The sequence below is a fragment of the Genypterus blacodes genome, unplaced genomic scaffold (genome assembly GCF_046128005.1).
Source record: "Genypterus blacodes isolate CSIRO-AG114 ecotype Tasmania unplaced genomic scaffold, CSIRO-AGI_Gbla_v1 ptg000015l_1, whole genome shotgun sequence".
NCBI lineage: Eukaryota > Metazoa > Chordata > Actinopteri > Ophidiiformes > Ophidiidae > Genypterus > Genypterus blacodes.
In genome coordinates, this window is record NW_027466829.1 from 918,918 (window position 1) to 942,329 (window position 23,412).

The 23,412-nt window shown below is 41.6% G+C and overlaps 2 protein-coding genes across 5 annotated transcripts in view; both read right to left on the reverse strand.

Annotated features, from left to right (window-relative positions):
- Window positions 1-10,779, reverse strand: part of osbpl5 (oxysterol binding protein-like 5) — a 31,648-nt gene extending 20,869 nt beyond the window's left edge. The window contains exons 1-2 of one of the 2 annotated variants that reach the window (XM_076171553.1): window positions 10,573-10,779; window positions 3,372-3,433 (exon numbers count right to left, since the gene is read on the reverse strand). The gene's annotated coding sequence lies outside the window, so the exon portion shown is untranslated. The remainder of the gene's footprint in view (window positions 1-3,371; window positions 3,434-10,572) is intronic. The other variant, XM_076171561.1, reaches the window with a different exon arrangement.
- Window positions 10,780-12,514: 1,735 nt separating this feature from the next.
- LOC143016152 (receptor-type tyrosine-protein phosphatase eta-like) overlaps window positions 12,515-23,412 on the reverse strand; it is a 40,900-nt gene continuing 30,002 nt past the window's right edge. For 2 of the 3 annotated variants that reach the window (XM_076170339.1, XM_076170348.1), the window contains 26 exons: window positions 23,124-23,381; window positions 22,751-23,014; window positions 22,031-22,303; window positions 21,652-21,918; window positions 21,285-21,548; window positions 20,891-21,151; window positions 20,274-20,531; window positions 19,894-20,154; window positions 19,533-19,793; window positions 19,182-19,445; window positions 18,797-19,069; window positions 18,433-18,699; window positions 17,888-18,172; window positions 17,532-17,681; window positions 17,166-17,370; window positions 16,822-16,949; window positions 16,612-16,699; window positions 16,366-16,410; window positions 16,039-16,126; window positions 15,614-15,704; window positions 15,346-15,419; window positions 15,018-15,152; window positions 14,809-14,925; window positions 14,425-14,585; window positions 14,181-14,316; window positions 12,515-14,052 (listed from right to left, as the gene is read on the reverse strand). In XM_076170339.1, coding sequence (XP_076026454.1) covers window positions 13,915-14,052; window positions 14,181-14,316; window positions 14,425-14,585; window positions 14,809-14,925; window positions 15,018-15,152; window positions 15,346-15,419; window positions 15,614-15,704; window positions 16,039-16,126; window positions 16,366-16,410; window positions 16,612-16,699; window positions 16,822-16,949; window positions 17,166-17,370; window positions 17,532-17,681; window positions 17,888-18,172; window positions 18,433-18,699; window positions 18,797-19,069; window positions 19,182-19,445; window positions 19,533-19,793; window positions 19,894-20,154; window positions 20,274-20,531; window positions 20,891-21,151; window positions 21,285-21,548; window positions 21,652-21,918; window positions 22,031-22,303; window positions 22,751-23,014; window positions 23,124-23,381 — 5,012 coding nt within the window. In that variant the 3' untranslated portion in view covers window positions 12,515-13,914. The remainder of the gene's footprint in view (window positions 14,053-14,180; window positions 14,317-14,424; window positions 14,586-14,808; window positions 14,926-15,017; window positions 15,153-15,345; window positions 15,420-15,613; window positions 15,705-16,038; window positions 16,127-16,365; window positions 16,411-16,611; window positions 16,700-16,821; window positions 16,950-17,165; window positions 17,371-17,531; window positions 17,682-17,887; window positions 18,173-18,432; window positions 18,700-18,796; window positions 19,070-19,181; window positions 19,446-19,532; window positions 19,794-19,893; window positions 20,155-20,273; window positions 20,532-20,890; window positions 21,152-21,284; window positions 21,549-21,651; window positions 21,919-22,030; window positions 22,304-22,750; window positions 23,015-23,123; window positions 23,382-23,412) is intronic. The other variant, XM_076170331.1, reaches the window with a different exon arrangement.

Below are 23,412 nucleotides of genomic sequence, written 5' to 3' on the forward strand. Positions count from 1 at the left end.
TTAGAACACTGCTGACAACTTCCAGCCTCTCATTTCTGGTAGAAAATGAAAAAGGACAAAGAAAAAAAGCAAAAACAAAAAAAAAGCCCTGGCCTGGCTAAGCCTTTAGACTACCCAATGCTCTCAAACACAACGAGATGAATGGGTGTTGCCACAGCAAGACTTGCTCATGATTTTTTTAACACATCGTGGGAAGTAACTGGGTCAGCCCGCTTGGAGGTGCAAGTACTGCTCTTTTGTTCAGGCAGTCATTTGATAGTCATGTCACAAGTCAATCCACAAGCCACATAAACGTAATGTAATGGGACTAGACTTTCTCTATAGATCACCTTGCTAAACTGCTAGTGTGCTCTGGTTACACTGCAGCCTTGTCCATTTAGTCCTATATTTAGTCCTCATCAAAAATGTGGCCACTATGATTGACGTGGATTTTGGATGAAACGCTTCAAAAGCTTTCTAAAATTAGTGTAAATGTCTCGTATGTCTTTTGTTGTGTGCCAAAACAAAAGGACTTTTAGTGAGTCTCTGCATGTGTGTGTCACGTGTGGGGGCCTTGAAATGAAAACATGGGAGGAGAAAGGAGTTGAAAGGAGAACCAAGCATGCAGCCGGCTGGAACAGCAAAGTTGATGAATAAACTCACAAATGTAACATTAACTGCTGTGATGTGACGAATTTGGATCAAAACGGGGGAAAATGGATTCCAGAAGAAAGAAATGAAGCAAAACACAAAGTGGAGGAAAGGACTTCAATCATGTTACATATTAGTAGAACAGGATTCTTGTTGGTGGTAACTACCTCCTAGTCACAATGTCCAATAGTCCATTCTTACCCTTTATTCAGCTCTACTGTCCACCAGTCCTCTCTGGGCCAGTATAAAAAGCTTTGCAGTTGTTTTCCCTCCATTTCTACACTGACGGGCACTTTTATGGAAGCTGGCTGCAGTTTCGCAAACAGAGACGCAGAATTATCCCACCCAGGAGCATTTCAGAGCTTTTAAAGGCTTCTCAAATACACGCCCGCAACCCAAATGCGAGTAGAGACAAAGTAGATCTTACCAAACAGTAATGGCTCGTTTGCACACACACTGACACAAAACACCCAGAACTGCAGCAGACGTGAACAGGCCTAAATATAGCAAGATGGATGATGCAGCAAAGGAAACGAGGGAGCCAGATAAACTTTTTTGCAAGATCAAACTTATTCACTGTCATGACAGAGACCCAAGTTCCTGTTCTTGTGTTATTTTGGCTGTGATTATACGGCTCAAAAGGAGGACAGATTGGTTTCCTCATGCCACAGATGCACACAGACGGCCGCTGATCAAACACAGGGAAGGATAAAGCCACTCTCAAAGCATCAGCAACACAATGGATAAACATTCATCTCACCCAGGCTTTGCTTTACTGATCCAAAGAGACTGCTGGGGACTGGGAAGGAGCTATGAATGGAGTGCAACATTATCCAGCGCAGAAGCTATTTAAGAAGCAACAAACACCCTGTTAATTTAGTGCTGTCCTTCATTTATTCTGTTAAACATTATCTTGGATTTCCCTAATAAGTTCACTTGACGATACTGAGAAGCGATGACATAATGCTGCACTTTCATGACAGAAGCAAAAACACAAAACAAAACAAACATGGAAGAAAGTAGCGGGTCGTCTCCTGCTGGCAACACAACAGATGTGCTTGATCACCTGCAGCAGAAACACCTGAGGAATAGGAGTAACACGTTGCATGCGAGAGGAAAGCAAGCGGGCAGATTCGTGGCCCAAAACAAGCAGGCGAGTGATGCTGATTCAGCTTTCAGATCCATCATTAGCTCACTGCACCTCCCAGCGGAGTGGAATGAGCGAAGCAGTGACTTTTTTGTATCACTAATGATGCGACGCCCGGTCATCAAAAAGCCTGACCCAAGTTTACAACATAATGACAAAAAAATACTGTCAAACAGTGACAGCAGCTACACTCAAACCACAAACGGTGAACAGCAGGAATATAGCTGTAACTATGAAACAGACATGTTAACAGAAATTGAGCATGACAACAAGAATTACAATTATTAGGCGTGTCAGATAAGGGCACGGATATGTAACCACAGGCAGTTGACAGAAGCACAAGGTAAACTTTATACTGTATTGTGTGTTTATGAGCATTGTCATGGAAGCGTTTTAGTAAGACAGAGAGTGAATGTGTGTGTGTAAGTGAACACGAGAAGAGTAGCCTAGGTGCAAGCAACTGGATACAAGTTGAGGCATTTTGTCTGGTTAATGATTAATTCGCCGTTAAATCTCATACCTCTCCACAACGCTTCCCATGCCAAGATAAACAACCCCTGCAAGGCCGAATCCAAACACTTCCTGGCTGATATGAGCGGGCAAGTTATGTTTTCACACACAGCTACCACAGTGCAGTCTGCTACCATTTTAGGCAAAGCAACATTTCTATCCTATATAAATAGATTCCATGTTGCCAATGGATAAACATTGTCCAAGGCTGCAGTATTGCTGAGATTCAGCGCCGCACAGGGGAGGAAGGAATGCCTTTCCTGTCAGAGGGCTTTATCCATTTAAATAGGTGTCTGCTCATTAGTGATATTTGAACACCTGGGTCCCGTCTTCACACTCCAGGGCCAAATGGGCTGAACAGCTGACCGTCTCTGTACTGTTTGTACAACTAAGCAACATAAGTGAAGACACAGGAAGAGTCATTTATACAAACGACAGCTAGATCCACACTGACTAACTAGTCATTAAACATTCTCTACAGCTGTAATAAAGATCGACATACAGTAGACTTCAGAATACTGCTGCTTTGAGGCCTTTGTGATTCTCTTTTAAGTATCATTCTGTAGCCAACTGTCCTTGTCCGACCCCAAACATTCACTCCCTGCTAACCCAAATTTATCGGACACACCCTGCAAGCTGCCGATCTCAATTCCATGAATTAGTTCTCTTCTTTCATGTCTCAACTCTGCTCATATTTTGCAACACACAATTAGTCACCACAGAGAGCACAATGTTAACTTTGCTCAACTAACCACCACCACAATCCAAATGTTTTTTCATGCACATATAAAAACATATATAGACAGCAAATGTATTCTAGAATGAAAATCTACAACACATCTTCAGAGACATGCCCTCATTCTTTGTCCTACTCAAAAATGTGAATTATCCCTCTTAGCAAGACTGGATAACAATATGCTTGCATCTGTGTCACACTGAAAGTGGACTGACACCTGAGAGACAGTGGACTCCACATTTTTACACAATATATATATATAATAAGTGAGTGTCACATGCAAACCACTTAATTAACAGCATATTCATGATCAAGACCACTAAGTTGTGGGGAAGCAGCTCAGCTTACCTTTTACCTGAGCCACGGGAGACACCACATACAGCAGCCTTTGTCTGAGCAGCCTGTCTTACCTGCGGATACAGAAGAGTAAGAGCAAGGTTTCACTCCTACTCACAGAGCGCTGCCTCCCTCCCGCAGTCTCTCCTTCCCATGCTCCTCCTGGTCACACCACTGTGCTAGGGAGGGACGAGCCCCACCCCAACCCAGGCCCAGTCCTGAGGGAACAACCGCACCAACCATGTGCAAACGACACAGTCTGTTTGCCACCTGCACACTCATCTCTATTAAGTCAATATCAGCCGGTCCACAGCTAATGTAGGACGAGGGCATCGGATTGATGACAGCTGTTTATAAAAGCACAATCCAAACCAAATAATGAAGTGTCTAAAAAGTGGGAGTGCGACTGATGGCGTTCTGCTTCAGTGGCGTTTCATGGAGAGAAACAGGATTCTATTCGGGGAGTGTTTACTCAGTCAACACATCCATAGCAGCAGTTACAGCTAACCAGCACACAAATGTACAGTGCACACACCAGGGCTGTGCACTAAACAAATACACACCCTAGTAGGATATAAATCCAGGGAAACTGGAAACGAGCAATCTGGTTGCTGCCGACAGCATTATTTGTGCATTAAAAAGCAACTGCGGCGAGGTGCAACTTATTTAACTCTGTGCGACTCTAGATAGATGTATTTGTTCAGCGGTAACCAATTTTTACCCGTTAATTTCTGAATGTGTGTTCCAAAAAGGCAACAGCGGCTTTGTAGCTTTGACATTAAATTATGTACAATTAAAAGTAGTTTAATATGCAAGCGTGATCTAAAAGGAGAACTCTTGAGAGGTAGCCTCACTACATACACACATTCCACATGAAAAGTACACACACACACACACACACACACAAACCCCTGTGGCAGCTATGGATCATATCTTTTGTGACACTGTGTATCGCAGGTGTCATTTCCTTCCACTTGGGACCCATCCTGTCATAGAGCCTGAAAGCAACAAGAGACCTAAGCTGTTTGTTGTCAACACGGGCCAATGGAGCATGAACTTCAACTTCAAATGCTTTCAAATGCTTCAAATAAGCACAGAAGACACACACACACACACACCAAAAGCAGGGAGAACAGATTAAAGATCAATCTTAAGATCTCCTAAAGCAAAAAAACTTTTTAATAGCCTTTTCTTTATGGAGCATCTATATATTAGCTCATTTTTCATGTAGATGTTCATTGGCTGTATTAGACAAATGGGTTTATTGTTGACTGCTTGAAACTGTGTCTAGCCTTACATTTGTTTTCCCATGAAGTTCCTCTTAATCCTGCCTGTGCAAAGAACAATGCACTCTCAAACAGCTGGGATGTGTGATAAGCCACAAATCCAAAAACAAAATACAACAACACACACACACACACACACACACACACACACACACACACACACACACACACACACACACACACACACACACAGACAAACCAAAAGCAGAGAACACACACACACAAATACAGTATCTGCTAAAAATACATGACAAACTGATGCCGAATGACAAATTTACAATATATTGTAATCCAAAAATCTCCATATTCAGTATAGCAGAAGTGTTGCGGCAGGAAAAAACACTCATACATTCACTTACTACGTATGTGCAGTTAGGCATGACACGTAATAAAATTGAATTATTGCCCAACCATAAGAAGTCCTGCACATAATAAACAGCCTTAGTTTGAATCACTCAGCTAAAGACACCAGTCCCAGATCTCACAGCAGACCGGAGTGTTTGTGTAGCAGGGAGAGAACATGTGCCTTTAAACCCCACTGCTGAGCAAAGGAACGGACCATAACACTTGAGTACAGCTAACCTAAATAAGAAGTGAACTGAGAGAGAATCCCTGAGCTGACTGCACTTCAGGGAGGAAGACAAAGTGGGAGGAGCGGGAGCAGACTGGAGACAAACACAGACAGAGAAAAATAGAAAGACACGTAGAGGAAGGAAGGAAGAGAGTCATTGAAAGGGGCTTGAGGCAGCATGACGGGCTTCTGGGTGGAATTTAACCTAGTGTTTGTTACGTACATTTATGACATTAACACATATGAAATCTCAAAAAACACAAGAATGACGGATGGAAAAAGTGTGGCTAGCATATTATAATGACTGTACAAACACCGCAGGCGTGTTACCATGCTGCTCTCTGCATGTTTGTTCTTTGTGTCCTTACGTACCAGGCACTAGAGGACTTGCGGGGTTTCCCCAAGATCGTCTAGTTTCATATTGTAGCGCTAGTAGCTTTTGGCAGCAAGGTGCCAAGGATTAGCTGGAGCTGTGGGTGGATAGCCTTGGATGTACGAGGTAGCATAAACTATCCTTTGAATGATTCCATGAGGCATGAAAGCAAAGAGCTTCAGAACACAGTGAGCTGGCTAACGTGTGACTCCCTGGAGGTGTGCAGTCCACCACCTAACCTCTAATTTAGAGACCAGTCAATAAAGGGAAACAGTGGGGAAAGGCAGGAAGACTGTATACATGCCATGATAATGCATTTAAAATGTACCAAGCTATCCACACATGGAGCAAAGGCACACTCACGCTTGTAGGTTGGTGATATTTTACGATATTTAAGATGTTTTTGACTCTGATCTACTGTACGTTCTTTAGACATACCTGTTATTACAGAATGTCTCCTCTTTACTAATCGTTTCTTTCCCTGGTTGTTTCTTCTTGTAAATGTTCTGTTAGTTTACCAATATTTGACGAATGTCCTTAATGAGAAATTATGGCCTTTCAGACAAACAGCCCATAACTTCATCATTCTCCCTGCATGTCAGAAGACTGGGACACAGGAATGATGAGCACTCATTGTGCCTAATGGGAGCTGATTACTGTCCACAGGAATGGTGCAGGTCTAAGGACGCATAACACTAAGTGCACTCAAATGCTTTACAGACTACTTATTGCTCATTATATGTACTGCTCTCTTGGGGCCCATAATCTGTGCCATTAGGTTTAATTCTGGATTATCATAATAAAAGTGGCAAGGAACTCTTTGAGAATGAACGCTCCAGCGTGGAACCAGGATCCAGTGAATCAATCTAAAATGAACACACATTTGACCAATAACCTTCTGGGTTTTTAATTACGATGTCATCACTAAATTGATTGTTAAAACCAAACGAAAATCAATCTTCTCAGACACAAAAACGTTGTGGTAAAATCACCCAACTCACTGCTCCGGAAATGGTGTCAAACACTGATGACAATCTTGCTGTAAAACTGCATTTTGTCCCTTGGAATTACAAATGATCAGCATCTCTCTCAACAGTCTAGAATAAGCACGTTTCCCTATGCTATTCTCTTTAATTATTTAGCAGGCCTGGGTCTAATAATGAACTGTATTTGCCTCACAATGTCAGACGCAGTGAATTATACTAGCCAGGTGAAAAGAGTAATTAATATACATGTCAGGTCCACAGAGTCCATAGAGAGGCTGTTATATTCTTGGTGTCTTCAATGAAAATGGACAGTTCTAGAGGGTGCATGGGTGTGTGTCTGTAGACAGGTGTATCAATAGCCACAATGATGGATTCTTGCTGTTGTAGTGTAGTGTCTGCGCTACAAATGTAGGGAACTCATGGCTATAAAGTGTGTTGCACCAATAAAAACTATGAAAGAAAAGTAGGGGATGGATTCTTGGCAGAAAAGATGCTTCTAAAAGTACATATGCTCTCAGGGGGCAGACAGAGACAGATTCAATATGGAGCAGTATTAGCCTAGATTCCCCCACTAGATGTCGGGGAAAGCATTTAGATCTCAGGGGAGCTGGAACAGCACTGAACCACTTATCAAACCTGGAGCAGGACACTCCCATTGTAAAGAGCAGTCTGTTTCAAACTAATGGTTTATAGTATCAGTGGGTATCTTTTGGAAAATCACCAGGCTTTCCAACAGAGTGAAAACACAGCATCTTTTGGACAATACAACCTGCCTAAGTGCAGCCAAGTTCAGGACATTCTTTCCACCTTGGACTGTACATCTTGCATTTTGTGATCCTGGATTAAGCTCCACTTATTTTTCGCTATGAATGTGAATGTCTACGATGTTCCCCATGCATTTGACCTTGACCATTGACTGATTTGAAAACAAGTCCATAGCGAAGGTCCTGACCTTAACCCCAATCATCCTGCTAAGTAAGTTAAAATCCAATTAAAACCGAGTTATTGCTCAATCAGACAACAAACAAACTCCAGTTATTTGCCAAATCTTGACATTCATTGCCATAGCACGGTGTCAGAATGGCTTCCTCTGGAGGTCAGCAATAACTACCCTCAGAAAATGACTCGTAGCTCGACAGCGTCTCAACACCTCCATCTCTTCTCCCTTCATTCACCGTCACTCTCTCGCCGTTTAGAAGGCGCGGCAAAGGAAAGCCATAGCTCTCTAGTTGATAGGCTTAGGGCCCAAGACCATTAAACATCTCTGCCTGATTAGTGCAGGACAGATCGTCACTGATAAAGCAGTGGATGTTAACAAATGAGCGCAGCAAAAGCTCGGCTGAATAACTTCGATCAACCGACGCCGCATTTACAGGCACTTTGAAACTTCGATTACACTGCGATTAAGGCACTAAGTCAACACCTTAATGCAACTGAAATTGGCACAAAAGGAAGTATGCCTCCTCCAAGCAACCGAGCAACATTATGCGATTGTAAATCAATTTCTTCTGGCATGTAAACTCAAAATGCAATTACACAACACGGCATGTACACAGCGGAGACCTTTTGATTCTGTGCATGTATATGACTTCATCATATTTTTGACGTTAATTGCTGTAAGGACAAATACTATTGAGTGTGTGAGTGTGGGTTCGTTTGCTAATAGAGGTCTCAGTGTAATGTAGGCAAAGGCACACAGCAGTAAATGCAATGGCCGGCTATATCAAAACCATAAACTAAGAGGTTACATGATTACAGGCTATTGTTATTGATCTCCTGACCTGTTTCCAAGTACCAGTCAGTATAAATCACCGCCATATGTGTGATCTGTTGCCGTCCCTGCTACTGACACAATTTCCAGACTGACGTTTTGCGGTCATTCGATATCAGATCAATTTTTGTGCAGCACAGCTCAGAGTCTACGGAGAATTCTTATGTTACAGCTAGTGCTTTATTGTATAACGTACACAAGCTGAAATCTAGTTCCCAAGTCCACACAGATGGAAGAAAGAATCAGGCAACTGGGCAAATAAGAGCAGTGCCGAGTAAGCGAGAGGAAAATTTGTGGGGAATAATAGCCAGATTGTTCTCATTCTGCTGCAACTTCCAAAATATCAACGCCCGTTTCACCTCTAGCACTCTGGTAATCATTTCCTCTTGTGCTCACTTTGCTTTCTCTCTTTTGTTCTCCAATATTTTCACCGACACACTTTAGCAAATCCTTCACCATTAAATGAAGTGTATTGTTGTGTAATTCTCTCCTCAATCAAAGCCAATTTGGCAGGGATGGATGAGGTGAGGTGGCACAAGGAATCCCCATTTTTATTCATTAATCAATACAAACCCAAGTATCTTACACTCCTTACTTCATTTCTGGCCCAGATGATCATATTCAAATGTAAACATTGTGTCAAGATCAGAAACCAATTTGCATTTATTTCTGACATAAGCTCCACTTAGTTTTTTGAGTGTGAATTTTTGATCATTTACCCATGTGCCTTCCCACTTAATGGGAATTTTAAATGAATATCTTAATAGCTGCCACTTCATCCTGTTATCTCTGCAAGTGAAAGTTCAATTTGACCCGTGTTGCATTAGGCTGCTATTCATTTATGCAGGATATTTCTCTTTTTCTTTTTTTACACAATATGTTGTGTGTCAGCAGAGAGGCTGCTTGGCTATACAAAAAATAGTAAAAGGATAGCAGTACTGGTTTAGAGAAGAATGCTGTGCGGGCTCAAAGAGCATATGTGGTCACACTGATGACGCTGCCCACCATGACCAGAAACTGCAATATCACTGTGAATGCCAGAGCACCAGTTACTTTGCCAGAACTGATGAGTACATCACTTGACTATAAGACTTAATATAAGCCAAGTAATTAGAAGCAATTGAGTATTACACACATCTAGGAATTCAACATCTAGGTTTTTTTTTTTAATGATTACCCTGGTCAATAAAACGCCCCAAAATGTGACATATTCTATCACAATCTCCCAGAATGCATAGTGACATGTTCAAATGTCTTATTTGTCAATGGCACAACAACAAAAGCATATGTTTGACCTTTTACTGAATTGATTTCATGACTGATTGATCAACTGATTAATTGATAGACTAATGCATGAATCATTTCAACCCCACACACGACATTAATACATCAGAAATATCAGAAATTAAAAGAAAACAATCTCACAACAAACACATGATGATGGTTATAGCTTTGTCACCAAACCAAGGTTGTGTTGTGTTAAAAACGCCTTGGCCTGTCATTGAAGTGTGTGTAACAGCCCTCACTCAAACAGCCTCTCCTATACCACGCTGCATTATGTCTGCAACAGCTCGCCGTGCACTGCGCGCGTGTGCATGTGTATGTGTACGACGACATATTCTATAATGACACCGAGTGTGTTCCAATTGAAGAATATATTAAGAGGGAGCGTTGACTGCTGTTAATACGCGGTCCACATGTGGTTTCGTACACACCCCGGTGATCGTAACTTATTGAAAGCAGCAAGGTGAAAGCAGCATATGTGTACCCGCCCTTGGCTGTCACAGACGCCGCAGACGTCGGGGTAGGTTCACGGTTGCCATGCACACAAGTGACAAACCCAGCCGAGCCGAACCGCAAGCGCGCGGGGCATCGTTGGGTTGTACTTTTAGGAGCTAGCTAGTAACGTTAGCCATCACCCACTCAGCCAGCCAGCCGATAAAGCCAACACTCACACACACGCACAGACACACACGTACACACACAGACACAGACAGACATACTGTTGAAAAAACAGCAAAATACAGCCTCGTTTTAATGCCTGTAAACATGTAAACATCATTGTGCCAGTGAACGCTCGTTCGGCAGTGCTAGCTAGCGTTCATTGTCGCGTTGAATCCGTTAGTTTAAAGGAAATAAGTCCCTCGAGCTGAAAATATGAAGTTACGTTCGTGGTCGCGTTGGCATGCTGCTATGGCTAAGATGGGCAGTTAAGGGTGAACTTACTGTGTCGACCAGGGTCGCGCTCATACAGTTCCCAAGCTTCCTCCAGCGCCCTGCTTCATAGCACGGACTCGGTGTGTGTGTGTGTTTTAGCCGGACCGTGGAGAGCACCGAGCGGTACGTGGCGGACGATTGGGCTAGTCTAGCGGAGAAGTTGCCTCGTTCCAACATGGAGAGTGGAGTGGAGTGGACCGTCTGGATCCTCCTGCTGCGCTGCACGGTGTTGCTGCACGGAGAACTCTGGCGACACCTGAGGCCACGGCCGAAAACAACACCTCAAGTATGTCTGTCTGCCTGTCTGTCCGTCTGTAAGTGACAGAAGTTGTGTACAAAATAATACAAATTTAATATAAATTGAAAGCTGGGGGACTGGGGGTTAAACATCCAGATCCAGCTACATGGTTAGTAAAACATATGTATACAATTATGATATAAAGTTATGATTTAGTTTCCCATAATTCTAAAAAAAATCCACATCATAACTAATACTTATGTGCAAGTTTGTATTTGCAAAATGTTACCTTTAACATAAAATGTGTCATTAGACTACACTACTACTATAAATAAATGGTCAAATCAGAACCAGCCATAGTATATTGTGGTTTCTACGGCAGTAATCAATTTGATAGTTAATATATCCTGGAAGGCAAATTTTAGCCCCACATTATTGGGTTTTGACCCAAAGAAGGTCAAGTCAGGATTCCACATGTCCCAGTCAGACTGAGGAGCTTAGCTGAGTGTTTGTTTTCCTCTGCTTATTAGGGCATGAATCAATTGCGACTGTTTTGTTTTTCATGTTTTCAGCAATAGCTGTAAACCCCCCCCCCCGTCAGAATGTGAAATATCACGATGTAATCCATTACGGTGGATTTACTGGCACAGACACATTTGATCCCATCATTTCATTTGGAGCACCCAGTTGTCCTATTTTAATTCAATATTTGAAGGTTGGTTTGCAAGCAGAACAGCTCACAAGCACAGGAAACTACAAAGGCACATCTAAATGCCAAAATCTATTTTTGGATCAAACTTGTGGCTCTCAGACATGAAACAAGGATGAAGAGGAGGGTTAGAGAAATGGAGTTAACATGACATGTAGTAGAAGTGAGAAATACTGAGGTTATGAAACTAACTGAAACTGAAATCCTGAAATCCCAGCCAAGTAATATTCTGTGCTGTGAAATGATGATTATAGCATATGATGCTGCATAGCTGTTTGTGTGAAATGCCTTTTCAGTCGCTTTTGCTGGAGTGAGAAACAAAAAGGGCATTGATCATTTATTCATTCAATGGCATGTACTTACTTACATGTATGTTCAGAGTTGCAGTAAATAATGCAGAGGTGTGCCGGTTCAATCCCCCTCTGCAGGAGGCTGAATATTCTGGCCAAGGGCATTGAATGGGTCTGATACGGCATTAAAGCACGCTGCTTTAAAACAAATTGGACCTCTTTTTCACAATATCATAATTAGTTTGAATAGTTTGTAATTGTATCAGTTGAAGGTGGTATTGGACAAAAGTGGTAAGCATACTAATCGGATAATAATCCAATGAGATACCACACTAGGTCAGTGACATTGTTTTTTGAAAGTTCTAGCATTCTTGACAGGTTTGGGGTCTGTCAGTCCTTAGAATGGACCCTTATGGAACAGGCCAAGCCTCAAAGAGCTACTCTGTATAAGGCTGATACAGATACTAATAATAAAGGAAGTAAATAAAGGAAAATAGTATCCAAAGAAAATGCATTCACTCATGATGTATTGGCTTTGAGAGTGTGCTTGTGCTCTACAACTCTCAAATAACCTGATAGTGAAAGCATAACGCTGACAGGAACAGGGAATATTTCCTGCTGTGCTCTAATAAAAGGGAAATGTGTGCCACCCACACTCACACACATTCAAACCACACCCTGGCACATAGCTGTGTAGACAAATTCAATCATGTAAAAATGTAATCAAAGCTTTAATCCTTTTTTTTTAACAGAACATTTTACAAACACACAATCCTTGGTCTTTAATTTTTTATTTTTGCATTGTACCAGCAAGCATCTTATAAAGCATTTTAAAAAACACGTTCAAACCTAGCTATTTGCTAGTTTTTCCTTATAAACATAGTACAAGTGCTTTTACAGTAATAAAGAACAAAACAAAGCACATAAATATACATCAGAAACAGAGCATGTGGTTTAATATTTACAGGATAACCACACATACATCTTTTTTTTTTCTTAAAGTACCCGCCTCATGGAAAATTCTGGCCTTTTAGAAAGATGAAAATAAACCCTGTGATTCTTCAGTGATTTAACACCACAGGAAGTCTCCACAGATAGATCGGATGTGCAGCAGGAAGCGAAATAACATTGTTGTGTCTTCAAGGAATGCACAGTGTAAAAAGGACACACATTAAGGAACAGAACAGTATGTTTAGTTTAGCTAAGATCCTGGTGCAGTACGGATTTTCTAACCTCGTGTCTATTCAGAGTATATTGATGGAATTCCTGAGTTGTTGTTTAAAGTAAAGAGTGGTCAGTGTAATATTCAAACTACAGATGACGAAGTATGTCTTCAATTAAAAAGTGGACAGTGTAGAAAACTAATGTGCATCCAGTGCATTACTCATTGCAGTGCATTCGAATAGAAATACATAATACAAAAAGTCCTCACTGAAGGAATAAGGAGCTCAGAGAGCCACAAAGGAATCGGTCAAACACAGTGGAAAACTTCAATAAACTCTGTTATACTACAATACATAATCATATTAAGGTTACATCATACAGTAAGGCTGGCTTTTATTTTATAAACAGTGCCATCTAGTGGTGATAAAGGCTTTGGAAGAGGCAGCACAATTCTTGCACAAGGCATTTCCAATGTTCTCCAAGTTTCTCTTTGACATTAATGTCTCTTATAATACCTACACACACATCCAACAACACACCATCCAACATGTTACCTGAGCAAAACAATTCATCTGCATTATATGGTAAGTAAACAGGAATTAAACCAACTGAAACAAATAAAGGCAATTATAAATTATGCAGTAAATTACAAATCAAAGTCATATTCGGCAAACCCTTACATGTGATCCAAATAGTTTTGGTCAGCAATGATGTGCATCATTGTATCTCCATGTACAGTAAGCTCAATCATCTAAAAAGGCAACATTTTAAACCAAATAAATACAAAAAAACACTGGATTAAATCCAGAAAAGAAGAATCTTAAAAAGAGAGGGGAGTGGTGGAATACAAAAATAAATACAATCTGATAAAATGGCTCCCTTTGCGTTAAAGACAGAAGAGGAAGAGCTGACAGGTTTCTAGGTCCAGTGCCTCCTCCTGATATCCATTATTAGGGAAGAGCTTTCCTGGGTTGAACATTCTCGTAAATAGAGAGTGCAGCGGGGTTTTGGTAGATTAAATCCACATTCTTTCCAGTTCTTGATCTGATGATGTCCATTGCACACTGGTTTAAGAACACAAACTGGTCCTGCAGGAACAACACAATTTCAAGATATGTTTACTAACCTGCAGGATACTGACATTGAGTAGTTCAATGTTATTCACACTAGACTTGTGAGCCCTGCATGGTTCTTAGAGTGTGAAACTGTGACCTACCTCTGTCTGCACCATTAGGGGGCGATGCATGCGGAGGTCATGGACGATGCCATAAACATCCACAGTATTTTCCCTCTCTATCTGGAAGATCAGACGGTCTATAGCTATGAAGGTGCCTGTGCGCCCGACACCAGCACTGCATTTAGAAAGAGGATGGAGGGAGGAGAGGGAGAAAGCAGATAGACAACATTAGATAAACATATGAATGAACTTGTAAGTGTGCCTGTGTGTGTGTTTAGCAGACCTGCAGTGGACCATAGTAGGCGAGTGTCTGGAGTATTGGTCCATGTGCTCTCGGACCAAATGTCTGAAGTTGATGAGGAGCTCAGTGGTCTCTGGTACGCCGTGGTCTGGCCAGGCTGTGAAGTGAAAGTGGCGAACCGATCGAGTTTCTGCAGTTTTAACCTGGAAAACAAACACGCACAACCTCAAAGCAACGATGGCAAATCAATATAAACAAACTCTTAGACAAATGTATGTATAATGGATTAGACTCTGAGACGTATCAGTATTCCCTTTTGTGCCATCTTATTTTGTTTGCGAGTGACTTGGATAGTGAGTTAAATTAACTGTATAAAAACATACAAAAAAGTAAATTAAGCTATCAAGTTGGGATCTTTCCACTTACATTTTTTATGTCAAAGTCCCTGATGGTCCAGTCTTCCAGTGGTATTTCCGAGGTTGTCATCACAGTAATATTTTCAAAGTGCTTGGTGCCAGTAGGCCAGTACTGCTCACATTTAACCTGGAAATGGAAGACACGGATATGTGTGAGTGGGTGTAAGCACATGTGGAAGTGCATGTAGGCGTAGAGAGTGAGTGTTTGTTTGTACTCACTCGTCCCTGTTCATTGCAGCGGGTCAGCATGACCAAAGTCTGTACGTTCTTTTCCCAGATCATCCTCCAGAACTCGTTGACTGTACAGGGCAAAGGGCCCTGAGCTGCAATATACTCCTTCCTGGAGTTGTAACCCTACACAGAAAAAACATCAACCCAGACCCACGACACAAACAACCATTCAGTTCTGTGGATAAAGGTGGAATTGCTTAAAAGGCTTGACGGCTGATTTCAGCAATAAAATCAAAATGATTAGTCATAAAATGATGACACTGAAGTGATGAGGCAGAGCGCTGCATTAGTGTCAGTAAAAAGTGTCAGTACGCACCGGCATGTAGTTAGCATTGATGTAGTCATCAAAATGACTGCCATGGATAGAGAGTTTCACCCTAGAAGATTCATCTAGGAAGTGAGAATAGAAGGGAAGTGAAATAGAGAAAGTATTTCAACTCAACTATGTAACTGTGTTTAAAATGTATGGCTGAGAGCAAAAATGTTATTATGGTAGGAGATAATGTATGATGATGAGGGATGACATGGTGAACAGTGTTAATTTTGGAAACAGCAGAACTCTGGAAATGCAGAAAGTGACTCACAGGGAAGCACATTGTTGTAGCGGTTCTTCGGCTTGTTCTCCACAGCCAGAGCGCTCGTTTTAGGCTGACCTGTACCCACCGGCTTAAGGTCCTTTAAACAACAGAGAGGACATGATGAGAAGGTTGGATATTGCTTACATTAAGCACAAATCTGGCATGTTGACATTGTTAGGATGTAAGCATGAAATTTGTGTCAATACTTGATAACAACAATATTAAGTCATTCTGGTCAATGCTGGCAAGATTTTGATGAAACACAGGATGAATGAGCCACAATAATTCCAAACATCTTAGATATTGCATTTTTAATTTAACCCTGGTAAATGCTGATTGCAATTACTGGAACTTTATTAACTGCATCAGTCTAAATATTAATTATATTGAGATATAGATGTATAGCCCTGAATATTGGGCTTATGTTTCACCTCAAATTCTTCAGCAAAGCCACAGTTGGAGTCGGCCTTCTGCTTCCTGTAGTAAACCTCAAAGTCCTCCACCCTCACAGCAGCACTTCTGCTCAAATGAATGTCAGACATAAGACAACATAAATTAACTTTTCATCAGCACAGAAATCCCTGCAGCAGAGTTCAGTCTATTCCTGCCGTACAGTTCTGATCTGTATGGTTAAGATATAAACGACTTATACTCACACTTTGAGTCTGAAAAAAGAAACAGGAAAAAGTCATGTTGACCGACATCTATAAAATTTGTGTTTGATTAACTTTAGATTTATGTAAGGATAAAAATCTCACCTCATCGTTTGAATTTGTATGTCTGAAGATTCTTTGATGGATAACCTGCATAAAAATCACAATTATACAAATGATGTAGGAGTTTATCACCTTAAATACAGAGCAGTGGCCAGAATTGTAGGAATAATGACTCATGACTAATCATGACTCGACCCCATCACCATACCTCTCAGCTGTAGCTACGGTCCTATAATTATACACACACACACTTACCAGTTCAATATATGCATAATGATTCAAACAAACCTCCTCCAGTAAATGATGAAGCCGATGAGGATGAAGGAGAGGACAAAAAAAATTCCCAATGTACTTCCGACAGCGATGGCAATGACAGCTACAATAACAGAATATATCATAAATAATGACAGAAACACACACAGAAAGTGACATTGAGCATTTTCTCACACTCTCTCTTACAATGGGGACATTTTGAAAATATAACAATAACAACTTCACCTGGTTCACCTGGGTCCCGTTTGAGATGCACATCGTTATAGAAAGATGTTATTGAGACCAGTGATGTCCGATCATCCACAAGGCCACTGGGCAGGACATTCAGTTGAGTGAACAATACAATTGCATATCTGCAGGATTGAACAAAACAGGTTCAGTATTATAAAAAAAACTGTAATTTTATTTTGAAATTTAAATTCAAAACAATTCTAATAACGCTGTAGTATTAAAATTATCATTCATTTAATAAAGAAATGTATTACATCATTCCCAGACATCTTTGCCACATTTATCACCTTATCTGATGCTACAAATTGATGAATTCACAAAATGCTCTGTGTTCTTACCGATATTGCACATTATCCTTCAGGCCACCATTGGTGTATCCCTCCCATTGGGTTGAGTCTCCAATGTCGAAGATCAGTTCACTCGAGCTGCTGCGTGATTGGAGGTCAATCTGTGTGACTGTTGCAAGGTATGCAGCAGTGGACTCAGCACTCCACTCTGCGTAAGTTTTCACCAAGTACTGCTTCATATTAGCAGTATCCACTTCTGAGAGGATCACAATTTCAGAAACAAGCCTCTTGTCACAAGTCAATTTTAAAAACAAATGAAAAACAAAAAAAGAACAGTGACCAGAATCCACGCAACATAGACATTCAGCATTTGATTCGAGTCATATTAGGTAGGGGGAGAAGAAAAGGAAAACCCACCCTTTATGTTGTTTGTCACCAGTACCCCAACATGGGTGATTGGCCCATTGGTGTTGTCCAGCAGACTGGGCTCAATCTTAATGGAGAACGTGTTGTGTTCTATCTTAGTCACTTTCACAAAATGGCTATGGTTCTGCGGAATGACTGGGTCTTTAAAAACACAAATATAAAAAGTTATAATTTTTTTTTATTGTACAAATTTCAACTCAAGAGTGTTAATATTTCAAACTGCTATCAATTTCCAATAAGTGAGCTGAGAGGAGATAATTGTTTCGTTTGTAGGTCAATTGCGATGACATAGAAGATTACCTTCCACAGGTATGTAATTATAACATTCCAAAAGCGTGACATCTTACCTGTGATCCCTGTCTTGCAGGCAAGGACTACGGGGGTGCTGGGTTTCCCACAGCTCAGTGTCTCAACAGTCAGTGAGTATTCTGTATAGTGCTTCAGTTTGTAGATACGATCACTACAGTTGCCTACGTTACAGGTGTTTCTCTCATGAGTGAACGAGGTCTCATTGTTCGTAACTGTGATCCTGAAGCCAGAGTACAGGCCTCTGGGTTGGTTCCAGTTAAGGATGGCTTGTGCCTCAGCTTCATTTGGACCATGACATTTCAAGCCTGTCACTGGGCTTGCATCTGCAGCATCAAACAGAAATCAACATTAAGAAGACATAACATTCATGAACAGCGTTTTATATTGAAGAATGTTATTTTCCCTGAGTTTGGTGAATTAAAGCTTGGGAAGAATAGAAAGAATGTCTTAACTATGATGTCTATACAGGGATTTGGGTGATTTTTGGAAAGTGTGACTCAAATCATAATCACTGGGGGTCAGAAAAATACACTTTATACTCAATAATCAAATGACTTTTTAAAAACCAAGTAAATGAGCATACTTGTGCACTTGGAAATCGGATTTGGAGCGCCGAGTGTTGCATCCGAGGTTTCTGTGGTGACTTCGAAGTTATAGGAGCTACCAGGAACCAGCTGCTCGATTTGAAGCAAAAGTTCTCCAGTGGTTTCTGTGCGTCTATCTATTTGATCTGAGCTGCCCCAGGTCACCTTGTAACGATAGCTTTCCTTGTATTCATCAGGTTTGGACCACGAGAGTTTGACTTTCTCCTCCTCTGTCAAAGCTGCCAGAGACTTCACGCTCATTGGCCCTGATTGTTAGAAAGAGATATGAGAGATATAAATGATTTTAAAGTGGAAAAGTGCTTGTGCCTGGGTATCGCACTGGTGTAGACTTAAAACTCTTACTTGTGGTGATCATGTAGGTATGAACCTCATCGCTTGTTAAGTTCATGGGCCCCACTGATGCCACAGAGATGTTGTAGGAAGTTCCGGAAAGCAGGGAGGTCAGTGTATGAGCGTTGGTGGTGGAGGTGTTGTTGTGTTGAGTTCCTTGGGATGGAGTGTAAGTCACCAGGTAGAGCAATGATCCATGTTCCATCAGAGGGGCATCTCCCCACCGCATCTGAATGGAGCTGGTTGTCTTCATCAGAATCTCAATAGGCCCAGGAGGATTAGGGACTGGAGGGGAAGAAGAAGACTACCAGCTGATGTCAACGTGTAAACATAGAATATAATACATATGAACATTAGAAGTGAAATCTTTAAAGTGTAACGGACTGATCAAACTTACAAGTTGCCTCCAAAATGAATGGAGATGATGAGTTTAAGGGTCCACCTCTTGTGGTCACCATGGCAGCGTACAACCTTCCTGCTGACAGGTTCTCAAACAGGAAGGAGGTATTGGGAGGATTCAGCAGCACTCGCTCAAAAGCGCTGGTAGAACTGTTTAGTTGGATGACATATTGATCCACATTGCCAGCCGGTGCCGTCCATGACACCAGGATTGAACTGTTGGAGCCCTGATTAGAGACACTGGGCTGCACTGACTCCGGTTCTAGTAAAAGTGGAAGAGGTCGAAGAGGTCATCTGTGGTGTTCAAGTTCGACAAACAGACAAAGAAATGTGAAAAAAGGGCTCTTACCTGTGTACTGAGAGGTGCAGGAGGAGGCTCCTTCTGTGCCGTCCACTGCCCTGACGAAACAACAGAAGCTGCAGTTGGTTCCGGGTATGAGCTCCGAGATCACAGCGTTCTCTCCTCCAAAGGTTTTGTTATGGAAGCCGCAGCCGTTTGTCTCAACTCGATATGTGTAGGAATCCTTGTGCTCCAGTGGTCTCGCCCAGTTCAAGGTTACAGCAGTTGTGTTCAAGGCCATGGCGTGCAACCCCCTAACACTGTAGGGCTCTACAAACAGAGTCAAATGCAAAAAAGAAATTATATAAAATGATGTATCTTTACACAGTAGGATTATTATGGATCTATACCAGGTAGTATGGATACGTACGTGTAAAGGAGTAGATTGTCGAAGGTGTTGCCATGGTACCGTCAGCTGTTTGTGTGGTCACGGTGAAGGTGTGGTTGCTGCCAGAGTGAAGTCCCCTGATTGTGTATGTGGTGTTGAAGGTTATTCCAGGTGGGTAAACTGAGCCATTGGTGACCTGCACCATGTATGAGTAGTGAGGTTTGTTCTCTGGTTGCTCCCACACCAAGGTCACTGTGTTGGTGGAGATTTCCGTCGGCCTCAGCATGGTCACAGAGTGCGGCCCTGAAAGAGAGAAATGACTTATTCAAGACTAAAAAAAAAGGAAATCTGAAACTATTGCAAGTAACAATCCTAGTAGGACTGAGTGTTTGTGCGTGTGAGTGGCTGCTGATGAGACTCACTGGTATAGTTTTGTGTCATCACCACTGTGCTCTGGTAGTGATTGCTGCCCACAGTTGCCACGGAGATGCTGTAAGCAGTTCCCGAACTGAGATTCTGCAGTGTGATGGAGTTGATGTTTTGGGTCAGAGAGTCCTGGTTGTTGCTGTAAACACTGAAGTTGTACTGATTCAGCTCCATGTCCTCTGGTAAGGCCCAGCTGAAGGTGATGGAGTCAGTGGTCTGGGAATCTACCATGATGGGACCAGGAGGGGTGGGAACTGCAGAAGGAACAGTTTGTGAGTAATCTTAGCTGTAAACACTGCAGGCCTTTCTAGAGTCCAAACACACAGAATACATACACACACAGTGTCTGCAGGTTTTTAATGCAGACCTTCTGCTACTTTCCCACTATATCTATTTGATGACTATAGTTACTTTACAGATTAAAACATATAAGTCAATGCAAGATAGACTCATTATCTCACGTTTCTATGATTTAACTACAGATTACCTGAAATTAAAAATAAAATGTTGATGGTAGACCTTTACATGAAGGATCACTAGCATGAGTGTATATTTCCACTGTACTTTGACTGTTAACAAAGGTGCTGTTTAAATAATGTACAATGTAACTCACTTGTTGCATTACTAACAGTGGCACTGTCAGACAGCGTGCCACTCTTGGTGATCACCTCAACACGGTAAAGTGTTCCAGGTGTCAGGCTCTGAAATGACGTGTTTAAGGTGGTGGCGCTCAGATCAGTGATGTTTCTCTGTAGGTGCTTATCTCTGAACAGCAAGACAGTGAGGGAGTCCACCTGCCCAACTGCTGCTCTCCAGCTCACTGACAGGTCTGTCGTAGTTCCGATGGCAAATATGTCAGAAACTGTTGCAGGCCCTAAATTAAAGATAAATACGTTTTAGTTTAAGCACTGGCTGAGGAAATTAAGATTGAAAAGAAGCTCCTGTGTTTAGTTAGGAAAGCTGTGACGTTATATACATGCATATTATTCTAAAATTTGAAAACATACTTGTGTGGCTTGATGTGCTTTCCACAGTGGACCTGACGCTACCGACAACTGTGAACACATTGAAAGTGTAGCTTTCCCCAGGGATCAGATCCATGAAGGTGTAGGTCTCGGTCTCTGCTGAAACATTGTGAACCACTCCGGTGCCCAGGAGCGCCATCACCAGGTAGGAATACAGAGGTTTATGATCATTTTGTCTCACCCATGTCAACCGGATGGCAGTGGAGTTCAGATCCACTACAGTGGTGTTGGTCACTGCTTTGGGATCTGAATCAAATATAAAAGTTCACATAAGACCAAATTGGAACTCAGTCTTTGGATATCTTTCTTTAGTTTGAGTGTGGAGCGTATTAACATGATCAAAACTTACTTGTATAGCTGAATGCCTGCTCCTCAGAGGAAACACTTCCTGGTGCTGCAACTGAAGTGATTATGAAGCTGTAATGAGTTCCTGGTTCCAGCCCAGTTATAATGGTGCTGTTGGTGTTGACTGTTGTCGTATTAACTGCTATTCCTGCAGTGCTGGTTTGAATCCTGTATGTGTAATACTCTAGAACTCCCAGTGGGTCTGACCATTCCACCTTGACTGATTCGGTGGACCTTGGGCTGGCTTTGACGTTCAATACAGGGTTTGGAACTAGAAGTATTAAAAGAAATTGGAAAATATTAATTTCATCACTCTAAACACTAAATTATATGCAAGGTTTTCTTTTTTTTTTTTAAGTTCCTCACAAACAGTTTGTACTTACGTGTAAAGGTAGACTTGTGAATAATGGTGCTCCATAGGTTTTGGGGTCCCAGTGTTACTGCTGTTATATTGTAGAAAGTTCCCGAAAAGAGTGAATTTATCACTGTGTTATTGGCTGTGGACATTTGACTTTGTAGTCTGCCTTTCTCATGCTGGTATGTTATATGGTAACTGATATTTGGAGCACCGTCCATCAATTCAGGAGTCGCCCATGCCAGGTGGAGGGACGCGTTTGTTTTTTGATTTATAATGATGGAGCCAGGAGGAGTCGGAACTGGGATGTAAAAAGTCACAAGAATATGTTTCTGTAAGTGGTCTATCAGCCAAACTGTGTGAACATACATGTCATCATACTATATGTCTGTATACCCTCTGCTAAAGGTAGTACTTGTTCTTATGAATACACAAGTGTCACTTCAGCGTCATAAACACGGAATATCAGCTTTGTGTGACATTAGATTTTAATTGACTGTCGTACAAAGTTCTTTTCATTAGTTTCCAACGATGCTGTAACTTAAGAACCAATATCTTTTCAGTCTTTCTAACCTTGAACAAAATCTCAAAGGTAATTATGGAATATTTCCCATTAGTTGATTTGTTATTCCAGTATTTCTGATACCACAGAGAGGTCTGGTCCCATTCACTCAACATAAACGTTTTCCCAATAAACAACAATAACTCGTAATTCAGCACGACGAGTAATATCAAATATTTAGCTTACCAGTGGCTATTGAAGACTGATCAGATGTGCTGGTGAAGGGTCCGGCTGCAGCAGTTACTACGATACCATAGACTCTCCCAGGGTTTAAAGCAATGAAGCTGACTGCTGTGACTGCTGTTGTGATGTTGTAGGTAAGGTACGTCAATTCCTCATTTGAGATGTTCACTTCATAGTGATCAACCCGCCCACCAGGTAAGGTCCAGCTGAGGTTCAAGTGACCATGTCCTCGTGATGTAACTGTAATGTTCTCAGGCTTCTCCGGCTCTATGCAATATACACATAACAGGTGAATGGCAGACATCACATAAAATGCACTGATGTATTGTTTTCTTTAGTCTTTGCTGAATCACAAACTTAAAACGTATAAACCTACTTGTAAAGGTAGTTACTAGGGTTCTTTGTCCATCATTTGAGTATCCAGCAAATGCAGCAACTGTGAAATTGTACTGGTATCCGGCAATTAACCTTTCAATGGTCATTGAGGTTTCATTCGTGTCTCGAGTCACAGCGACTCTCTCTGATGTCCACTCAACAATGTATGATGTGGCGTTGCCCTCTGGCTCATTCCACTCCAAAGACACGGATGTTGTTGTGACCTCAGTGATATTTAAATCCCTAACCACAGCAGGTTCTAAGGGCAGGATACATAGATAAATAGAGGA